Source organism: Nicotiana sylvestris, chromosome 8 (assembly GCF_000393655.2).
Source record: "Nicotiana sylvestris chromosome 8, ASM39365v2, whole genome shotgun sequence".
Lineage (NCBI taxonomy): Eukaryota > Viridiplantae > Streptophyta > Magnoliopsida > Solanales > Solanaceae > Nicotiana > Nicotiana sylvestris.
The window spans coordinates 142,954,698-142,965,979 of NC_091064.1; the positions used below are offsets into that span (position 1 = coordinate 142,954,698).

The 11,282-nt window shown below is 34.8% G+C and overlaps 1 protein-coding gene across 1 annotated transcript; it reads left to right on the forward strand.

Annotated features, from left to right (window-relative positions):
• The first annotated feature begins 3,404 nt into the window (after window positions 1-3,404).
• Window positions 3,405-11,035, forward strand: LOC104221249 (tocopherol cyclase, chloroplastic). The gene is made up of 10 exons (XM_009772266.2): window positions 3,405-3,817; window positions 5,029-5,273; window positions 5,797-5,876; window positions 6,131-6,207; window positions 7,518-7,687; window positions 8,471-8,568; window positions 9,030-9,137; window positions 9,343-9,459; window positions 9,672-9,821; window positions 10,706-11,035. Exons 1-10 carry the CDS (start codon window positions 3,498-3,500, stop codon window positions 10,880-10,882), a joined length of 1,542 nt encoding a protein of 513 aa, XP_009770568.1. The 5' UTR covers window positions 3,405-3,497; the 3' UTR covers window positions 10,883-11,035.
• The last annotated feature ends 247 nt before the right edge of the window (window positions 11,036-11,282 follow it).

Here is an 11,282-nt window from a genome sequence, read left to right on the forward strand (position 1 = left end):
TTTTGTGCTTAATCTATTTTAAATACTCTTGGTGTGATGAGTTAGGAGAATTGTTTAAAAAGGTCATGTCTACAAAAAAAGTGCAGTTTGATTGCTCGAGGACGAGCAATGATTTAAGTGTGGGGTGTTGATGATAGGCTATAATTGTGTATTTTAGTCACTTATTACACTCAAATTTACTGCACTTTAATTGAGTTTGAGCTTTAATCGCTAGTGTCTTGCACTAATTGTGAGTTATATGCCTTGTAGGATTGATTCCGAGCTATGTAGATGTTATAGAATGAATTCAAGTGATTTGGAGCTTTGAAGTCTGAGTAAAAGCCCAAGGAATTAAGCCGGGATCGTATTCGGGGATCAACGGATGATAGAGCAACAAAATGAAGAATCGAGTAGGCATATTATGCATTGTCTAGTAAAATACACATAACCTTTTGCTCAGAACTCCATTGGAGTCGTACAATATATGGTTGGAAAGCTAACTCACATAGACACAATGTTCATGTTTTATATTTTTCCAAATTCCAAACAAACTAGGGGGAAAAACGCAGTCCAAACTGCGACCGCGGACCTGACGCGGCAGAAACAGTATACCTGCCATATACCGCGGTTGACCGCGGCCGCGGCAGTCCAGACGTATTTTTAAGTGTTGATATATATACATTGAAAAACGGTATTTTTAAGGGTTGAACACACTTTTGACATAAAAATTAGACCTAAGGAGGCTAAGGAGACTGAGGATTCAACCTAAGGAGTCAAGAACACAATAGGAGCAAGGCGGGGAATTCTTCAACGAGTTTTTCCTTCCTCTTCCTATTTTTCATTGTTGGTTATGATTTTTAGTATTGTAGTTTTACATACTATTATGAATAGCTAAATTGTTATCTAGGGTTTTGATAGAACCTTTTGTAGGATAAATTCTTGTTATGTTTTTATATAATTGAGCCGTTGGATTTCTCTACTTGTTAAACTACGTGTTTATTGTTGTTGATTGAATGACCATCGATTGACGGTGCCTATTTATTATGTGTTGCTTGAGAAATGATACATATTTAGGTGATTGTTGAACAACGTCACTCCTAACGTATTTGAGAAATCAATACAACGGGTTTAAAGGTAGGTTTAGAAATAACAAAGCCTTGACGTGGTCATAATGAGCGGTTAGATAAAGGCAACTAGCGTAGTTCGAGAGAATATGTCTAGTAAATTGTTGTAGTTGCTCGAGAGAGAATTGCGACACCTAAAGTGTTCACGATCAGTAGAGAATACATTGGAAAAATTGTAGGGAACATAGCTAGAAGGATTTCGACAATTGGGGAAATCATAACTCTAGACCTCCTTAATTTAGTCTCCAACCTTTTGTCTCGTTAGTTGATAATTTTACCGTTTTCTAGTATTTGCTAGTTAATTAGATAGAAATATAAATATCAATCTTTATAATTTAGAAAATTGTTCAAACTTGTCTTTTTAGTGATATTAAACAGATATAGTTAAGCCTTAGTTCTCTGTGGGATTCGACTCCGGACTTTTAGACCGGATTATATTTGCAGCGACCGCTTATCCTTTTTAGGACTAGAGTTGGGCGTGATCACTATACATAATAAGAGTAAATATTAATGAGCTCAATGTTGATTTCTGGTATAAACCCATAAATACATTAAATTTCTTTGTATCTCTTACTACTATTCTTACGCTAATAATTAGTGACGAACCCAGAATTTTAAATTATGGATTCTCAACTAAATTTTAATTTGGAGTTGCTACTGAAAATGAGTGCTCAGTTTATATTTGTATTGAATTAATAATTGTTCTTTATAAATAATATAGTGTTTGACTCCAAAAGTAACGAGTGTTTGAGCACTCAGTCATTACTAGTAACAACTTTATGATATTTATATAATTAATATTAATTCTTCTCTTCTCAAACACTCACCAAAGGATCAATTTTCAAACAAAAATATAATCTCTGTTACAGATCTATTTTACATAAATCTAAATTGATTCTTTATCACTTTTTTCTAAGTTTACGTTGTATCACTTTTTCCTGAATTTCGTCATATGCCTCATAAGTTTAATGTTGTGATGGTTTGCTCAATTTTAGTTGATTCTATTTATTTTTATAAACTAGTAGAATCAAAGGTACTTTTTCTCAGCTGGTCGGGCATCCTACACTTCTCAATATAGCATTAAATAATTTGGTAAGCTATCCTATTTTGACGTGGCTCGACTATAATATCAGTAAAGCAATTGCTTGGGCCCCAATTTTTTGGGGTCTTTGTTTTTCCTTAAAAATATATTGTATATATATTATTAAAAAATGTATGTACATTTAAATTTAAAAAGAATTTTTAGAGCGAAAGTATAATAACTTTGACGTGAAATCGTTGTAATAATAATTAGAGAATGAAATAATTTATAATGAATTATTTCCTTACATGGGTAGGGTAGCTATTTTTTTTGGCCTTATTTATATCCTAACAACTAATACGGGCCCACATTATTATATTTACCTTTTTCATTCTCTTTTTACTTTTTTTTATTTTCAATGTTGAAAAGTCTCTCTCGGCAATTTACCACGGCTTACAAGTTGTCTTCTTCAAAGCATTACAACAAACAATCATTATATTGAAGCAATACAGTACTTTTCGATATTATTATATCAACTTATCTTGCTCTATAGTTTCTTACCTTTTGATTTCTGCTACTATCTCTTATTTATTGTACTTCGATTACCTTTTTTATCTGTGATAGCTACTGTTCCTTTTTGGACTGTGTTATCTTGACTTATTCGTTTTCGTTACTTTCATTTTCATACTGCATTGAATTGATTGTCCTTATCTGGCCTTTTTTTTCCATGCTTTCTGTTGAGCTGAGGGTCTTTCGGAAACAACATCTCTACCTCTCAAGGCAGAGGAAAGGTTTGCGTACTTTACCTTCCCAAACCCCACTTTGTGGGTTTTCACCGGGTATGTTATTGTATATCAACTTATGAAATTTTTGAGCTGGTTTTTATACTTTTTCCTTGCAAGTTTATCTTTAAATATTCTTACTTAGGAGCTCTTTCTAAAATTTGGCTTTAGAATTCCAATCTTGTTCGGACGGGCGTGTTAGACCTCTCTCCTAAACACTTTCAAACCTCTACAAGAATACCATTGGGACCGCATACTTTTCTAATCATCATATTTTTCATGACATCATTTACCTCAAAATTAGAAGCTATAATGCTAAATAATTAACCTTAAGGGTGTCAAGAAACTAATTAAGCTTATGGGTAAACGAGTGGTCAATTTAGTAGCAGTAATTTGCAGAGCATATATTTCTCACATTATTCACGTGGCTGGTTGCAAACTGCACACTTGTTTTTGTGAGATTAAAATTCGACAAGTCACCTTATAAATTACCAGAAAACAATAATACTCCTAGTTGCAACTCTCACAACCCCTCTTATTAGCAATGCTCCAAAACCCAATTTGACTAAACCTCTCAAATCTTGTACTACAATGGAGAACATATACGATTTTTCCACCATCTCTTCAATTTCTCAGCCTAAGAAAAATCTTGGATTTTCTTGGACTGTGACTAATTCTGCAACTTCAGTAACAAATGGGAAAATTCTCTCTTTGACCAAGTTCAAGAATTTGAGCACTTTTCCGTCTACCTTGAAGCTGCAGTGTCAAAAATCAAGACATGCATGTGTAGTGAACGCAGTCGCAGGAGCTGATTCATCTGTTGAAATGACAAAACAGGAAAATAGGGAGGCTGTGAAACCGGTTTACTCTTCTACACCTTCTAATCGTCCTCTTCGAACTCCTCATAGCGGGTAACAGGACTACTAATCCATGCCCTTCTTGTTTTTGATGATATAGCTGAATGGAATTGATATATAACAGTAGTTGTCTAAAAAAAGATTTGAAGCACCCCGTCAAATTTATGTGTATGATTTTTTATTGAAATCCATGCCATTTTTATGACTTTTAGTTGAATGATACTGAAATATTACAGTAATTCTCTCCAAAAAAAAATTGATTCTTAAGCACCCATCAAATATTATATATTTGATGTTTAATTGAAATCCATGCCATTTTTGATGATTTAGTTGATGAAATTGAAATATAAATACTCCTTCTGTTCCAATTTATGTGAGTTAGTTTGACTCGGTATGGAGTTCAAGAAGAAACAACTTTTTTTTTGAAACTTGTGGTCTTAAAAGCTTAAGGGGTCGTTTGGTTTGAATACGGCTTATGTCGTGATTAGTTATGCCGGGATTAGTTATCCTGGTATTGTTTTTTATCCACTGTTTGGTATGTTGTATTAAAAATGACAATTGCATAATTTCTAAGAAGAAGGTATAAGTTATCCCAGCACTAATTACCTCACCCTCTATAAGGTATAAGTTATCTCGGTACTAATTTTAATCCCGGGATAACTTATAGCATGTTTGCTAACCAAACAAAATAAGGTGGTATTAATTTTTTATACCAGCACTATACCTTCTTATACCTCATACCAAACGACCCCTAAGGGTAAAAGCTTTTGTGGGGCCTTCAATTTGCGTGACTATAAAAGCTTGTAAAATGGGTAAGTGAGAAGTTCTGTTTCCAAATATAGAAATATATCATTTTTTTTGGGAACAAATTAATAAGGAAAGTGTGTCGTATAAATTGAAATGGAGTGAGTAGTAAATTTCTCAAAAAATTGACTTTTAATTGAAATCCATGCCATTTTTTATGATTTAATTGAATGAAATTGAAATGTAATAGTAAATTCCTCAAAAGATTTGATTGTTATGCGCCCATCAAATATATGTGTTTGATCTTTAATTCCAAATATGAGAGAGAAAGTTGCTTGGAAAGAATTGGAAAAATGCAGTATTTGTTTACTGAGAAGAGTGGAGGCGTGAAGTAATCTGGAGTTAGAATTTGCTTTTTGATATTTAGAGTGGAATATAGAAGTAGGATGACCCATTTGTGATAATTTACTTTGTAGTTTAGTTATTGGTGCAGTATAAGTCATGTTACTTTGATGTCTTAGGTACCATTTTGATGGAAGTAGCAGAAAATTCTTTGAAGGTTGGTTCTTTAAGGTATCAATTCCAGAATGCAGACAGAGTTTTTGCTTTATGTATTCTGTAGAGAATCCTGCATTTCCCAAGAAATTGAGCAGCTTTGAGGAGTTGCAATATGGTCCTCGGTTTACTGGTGTGGGAGCTCAAATTCTTGGTCCAGATGACAAGTATATTTGTCAATATACTCAAGAGTCTTCAAACTTCTGGGGAAGTATGTTTTTACAATTTTCTATGTGATTTTTGTTATTTTGAGCTGGCAATGAATTTCTGTGGTACTAGGACTGAAGCCCCTCTAACAAAGTGGATGATCATCTCTTCTCATGCGTAGTAGTAGTTCAGTAAATGAAAGCTATTACTGTCCTTACCTTTCGTCTTTTGAGCAGAAGAAGGTTTCTGTCTTCCCTTATGAATTTCCTTTGAAGTTATTCAGACCCTTGTCATTTTAAATCAGTCATATCAGGAATTTTCTCGGTGTGACCAATTTCACGGTGTGCTAAGACCACGAGGATGTTCTGTACTTATGATTGCTCTCTCTTATTTGTTCTAGTCACATCTTTCTATGATTAGGATTACTTTTGAACATAGCATGCAGTTTTTCTTTTACCTTTTTATATCCCACCAAGAATCGTCTCTTGTCGGGAAAAGGACTAGTTGTTTTCTGCAATGTAGCATGTTGTTGTGTTCCGTTTAAAACTTTCCCAGTGCTCTAATGGATAACAGTATGTCATGATCAGGTAGGCATGAACTGATGCTTGGGAACACCTTCATTGCCCAAAATAGTGCTAGGCCTCCAAATAAGGAAGTTCCTCCGCAGGTCTCTACCTTACATTGTCTTCCCTCAGTTAAACTTTTAATCATTTTCCCTTAAGTAATATATTTTCAAAGATCGCGTTTTTTAACAATAAATTATGAGTTTACAGTTTGGACATTGATACTGCATCTACCTGACCTTACTTAAGTAATCATACAATTATACTAACTGGTGACATTTCCTATAAGAAAACTCCATCATTCACATCCCTAGTATGCCCTATGATTGACCTTATGTCTTTCTAATGGCTTGTATAGGAGTTTAATCGCCGGGTTGTAGAGGGTTTTCAAGTTACCCCACTTTGGCATCAAGGAAGTATTCGCGATGATGGGAGGTACTTATTTCTTTGAAGTTTCTTCTGTTGTTTTCCATATGCGTATTCTCTTGAAACAGTGTGGAGCAGAAATCAAGTTCAGCAGCATTGTTTGCTTCAAATTGTTATGATATTCTTTGAGTATTAAGTATTTCATATCCCCTTCTTAGGCTACTTAATTCTGTATGATGTAAAGAGATTGATATACCGTTTCTCCTTTTACTTTCCCTCACTCGAGAAGCAGGGAATGTTGCTTCTTTTCTTGGAGAAGATATGTTTTTTCAGTTCAATACCAAGATGGTGCTGTATTTAACAACCCTGGGATCTTGTATTCAACATCTAATAACAAGCATATCAAGGTTGTAGCAGCTATACTGTTGCACAAAGCAAGGATCTTGCTGCACATCGTAATGGACCAGAATGGAGTTCTCATTATAGTTGTCACTAGTGTATTATAACTCTTCAGCAGCTCTTTTGCCTTAATGCTGTAAATTGTATGCTACATTGCTGTTGTCTTTCTTTTCAACCAAATTTCTCCTCTCAAGAATCAGACAAGTTTGGCGGAATACATCGACAGCCCCTTAAACTTGCCACTATATTTTACTTGGACACTCCAACTAATGCCTGTTCCAATTGAACACCTGAACCCATGACAAAGTGTGCCTATTAGACACTCCTTGGGAAGATTTTAGGAAAATGACTCTTGATTTTCTCTTTTTAACGGAGCAGGTCTTTAATTAACGGAGCAAGAATTGTTTTTAATTGATTAGGTTCTTTTTAACTGACTGATCTTGGTTTTCTTTGTTATAGCAGAGGCTTATATTTGATGTGTGTAATTAAAATAGTGGGGCATGCTTTAATTGGTTAACTTATCCACGCAATGGGTTCTTAAGAACACGCGCAGAAGCTTTTCCAAGATTGAGCCGGAAGTGTCTAATAGGAACACTTTGTCATGTCTTCAGGTGCTCAATTGGAACACGCCTTAATTCAAGTGTCTAACTAAAATATACTGGCAAGTTGAAGGGGCTGTCAATGTATCCCGCCAACAAGTTTTCTAAAACTTACCTCCAAAAGAAAAAAGGAAAAAATCTCAACGATTGCGTTGCCCATACCTTATAGAACAGTATCTGGTCCTAGGTTTCTCCAACATTTGATATTATCAACAAGTTCATTAAGGATATATTTGGCCTTTGTTATCTTGTAATTAAGGTAGATTGAGTCCTAACATACTTTCTGCTTGAAGTTTGGGAAGAAGAAAATTATATTTGTATGTTATTTTTTGTACGGTTATCATATAGGTGCTGATCAATTGGTATGACTTAACTTGACAGGACAGATTATACTGAAATTGTGAAAACTGCTAGCTGGGAGTATAGCACGCGACCCATTTATGGATGGGGTGACGTTAACTCAAAGCAGAAGTCTACAGCAGGATGGCCTGCTGCTTTTCCTGTATTTGAACCACATTGGCAAATATGCATGGCAGCTGGACTTTCAACAGGTAATATCTAATTCTTTTCCCAGCTTTTCAGTTAGGCTTCAGCTTATCAAGCATTTTCTCTGCTCTTATTTCATTTCATGGAGTTCTCTGTTGTATGAGTTGGAAGTTTTTCATTAATCTACCCTTAGTTTTTCAGTCTGATCTCTTGGCCCCAGTTTGGACTTATAAGGTCCTATACGCCTCTTTACGTCCTCCTTTCAGTCCTCCAATTTTTCAATTTTACCATGTCATCAGGATTAATACGAGAAACTGGATCTTTATGATCCTTTTATTTAAATTGTTATTTCCAAAAACCATGTGACGGATATGCTATTATGAAATCAGATTGATCATTTGACTGTTTTTTGAAATGGGTAGTGGTATATTAAAACATCAGCACAAAAGGAAGTGCTGGAATCCATATTTACGGATTACAAAATGCAAAAATATCACCTGCACATCAAATCATTTGACTGTTTCTTTTGAACTGTTTACTAGCTGGCGTAAAAGAAGAACTCTTTATTTTGAAAAGCATCCTAAGTCCATCTAGGGTCACCCTGAGACCCTATTGAGAGTCGCAGAACTGTAGGATTGGTATTTGACACGTATAAAATAAGAAATAAAAGAAGGTTGGTATTTTGGACTATTCTGTAGAAACCAGATCCATATTTCATGTACTTTAATGATTAGAGTTGAAATGCAAATATTTATCAGCTAAAAAGTGGAGTGCAATGTTCTGTTGTTTGTTTGATAAACATAAAAAGGAATAAGAGGAAGCACCTAATCATGAATTTCTTCTGCCAGGCTGGATAGAGTGGGATGGTCAGCGATATGAGTTTCAAAATGCTCCTTCTTACTCTGAAAAGAATTGGGGTGGTGCCTTCCCAAGAAAGTGGTTTTGGGTACCTCTTGCCTCCTTCGCGTCTCATTTTGCAGAATATATTCAATTATTTTCAGCTTCTTGTTTGCGTCCAACTTTTTTAAGAATTGTGAACCATTTTGTATACCTTGTCTACATTTTTTTTCCTGGCTTTTTTATCACTGGTTTTGATCAGATATTTGGCATTCAGGGTATATCCTCCATGAGATTTCTGAGAGGTAAACTCGGCTAAAGAATCAATGAACTATTTGTTATTCAATTAGCCGATGTGTCAACTTAGATCTCCTAAGTTCTCATGAAATCTGGAAGGGAAAAAAAGAAAGAAAGAAAGAAAGAAAGAAGGGTAGGTGTGAGGCTGAACAGACTAATATGCAAAGAAAACAATTAGTTGTTCGTTAAATTGTAACGACACTTTCTACTGCTGGAAATGCAATACGTCGTTATTTTCCTTTCTCAGTTTGCATTCAATCTTTTTAATTACAGGTGCAATGCAGTGTCTTTGAAGGTGCGATTGGAGATGTTGCTTTGACTGCTGGTGGTGGATTAAGGCAGCTTCCTGGATTGAGTCAGACATTTGAAAATGCTGCTTTGGTACTTCCCTTGCGAGTTTTGCCCTTGTTTCCCTTCTCTCTTCATTGGTTACCAGTTTTGTTGAACTTCATTTGAGCAATGCATTCAGACGAGGAAAGAGATAGTATTTCATGCTGTATCTCGAAAGCTTATACTTTGCTAGTTTTGGCTTTACTATGTAATTTCACTACCTTTATTAATCCTTACATTTAACAAATACTTGCAGATAGGAATTCACTATGGAGGTATTTTCTATGAATTTGTTCCATGGAATGCTAGCATTAGTTGGGAAATTGCTCAATGGGGTAAATGGCATATATTTGGGGAGAATGAGACACATACAGTAAGTTTGCATTTTGAGAATATAACTCCTTTCCGATATATTGCATCAGTGCTGAAGCCAATTTGGCATTTTGGTTCGTCTTTACCAAATGAAAATTAATGCCCTATTTAAGTCCCAAAAGACCTGAATTTCATTGATCAGAATAGGAAGCTGATTAAGTGTGTTTGTGGTAGATGCATTAGATAACTAATTTGGATATGTAACTTGAACAGGTAGAACTGGAAGCAACAGCGGAAGATCCTGGTACCACATTGCGCGCTCCCACAGATGAGATGGGTCTCGCTCCTGCATGTAGAGACACGTGTTTCAGTGATCTAAGACTGCGGTTGTGGGAACGGAAGAGTAATGGAAGTAAAGGAAAGGTACATGTTATTTTGGGGCATACTTATCATATTTGGAAGTTAAAGTAGAGATGAATGAACTTTTAAGGGGTCGTTTAGTTTGGAGATAAGTAAACTTATTTCCATATACTTACAAAAAAAAACTTGATCAACAACTCTATATTAGAATACCTGAAACTAGACGCTTGAATTACAAATGCCGATATAATTTACATTTGAATTTGGTGCTATGTTATGCGGGATAAAACGCAGAATAAGAATAAATGTATTAACAATAATGGATAAGAATATTTAAAGACAAAAATGCTCTTAAATTAGGGAATATCTATATAACAATACATGTATTGTTATTCACCGCAAAAAATTCTCGCATTATTAGTTATCACATAACAATTCTTGCATTACTATTCACTGCATAAGAGATCTGTACAATTCATATCATTCACTGCATAAGAGATCTGTACAATTCATATCATCCACTTCGTTTGCTTGCTAAGCTTGTCTATGACTTTTATTTTTGTTAAATTTTGGGGATATTTTCCTTCCATCCAAATTACTTAGCTTGACATATCTGTTTGGTGATGTTCAGTTTTTCACTTAATATAATTCCACAAAATGGACAGTTGTATACAATTTCACTGGTTTAATAACTCCCAATTTATTAAGCAAACAATTCAAATCTATTAAAGAATGACAATGCTACATATATTACTTTGGTGATCTGCTCTACCAATTAACATATTACAGTTAAGGTTAAAACTCCTTACCCTCCAACCACTAAAATTTCACTTGTTAAAAGGGACCAAAAGAGTAGCTTGATTTAGTTATTTCATACTGCATTGCATAACTTGTTCATATTTTGATCGCTTTTCTTTTATCTTCAATGACGTTGTTGCTTTTTGTAGGTTATTTTGGATGTTACAAGCAATATGGCAGGTCTAGAAGTTGGGGGAGGACCATGGTTCAACACATGGAAGGGAAAAGCACAGATGCCAGAAATTGTTACTCGAGCTATTAACGTTCCTGTGGATTTGGATGGCATATTCGGCTTGACTCCATTTCTCAAACCTCCTGGCCTGTAAGAAACGCAAAAGGCTATATTTTGTTCTTGATTACTTTTTGTAAATAGCATCATCTTTCCTTTTGACATCTCTCAAGTTGCACCTAACAGTATTTCGTGTAAATGTTATGTTATTGACCAAAATTAAAGGAAAAGAATTTGCTGTTGTAGGTGATTTTATTTATATATCGTGGTAAATGTCACGACCCAAAAACCGACCCAGTCGTAATGGCGCCTATCGTGAAACTAAGCCAACCAACTTATTTCCAAATACTCCATATATCATTTAAAACTTAAGTAAAACCATGTTTTTAACAGAAATCCGATAGAAGATATAAAGTGAAACTCTAAAACAAGCGGAAAAATACAAGCCCGACCTCGGGTGTCACTAAATCATGAGCAAAATATTACAACTGTTCGAA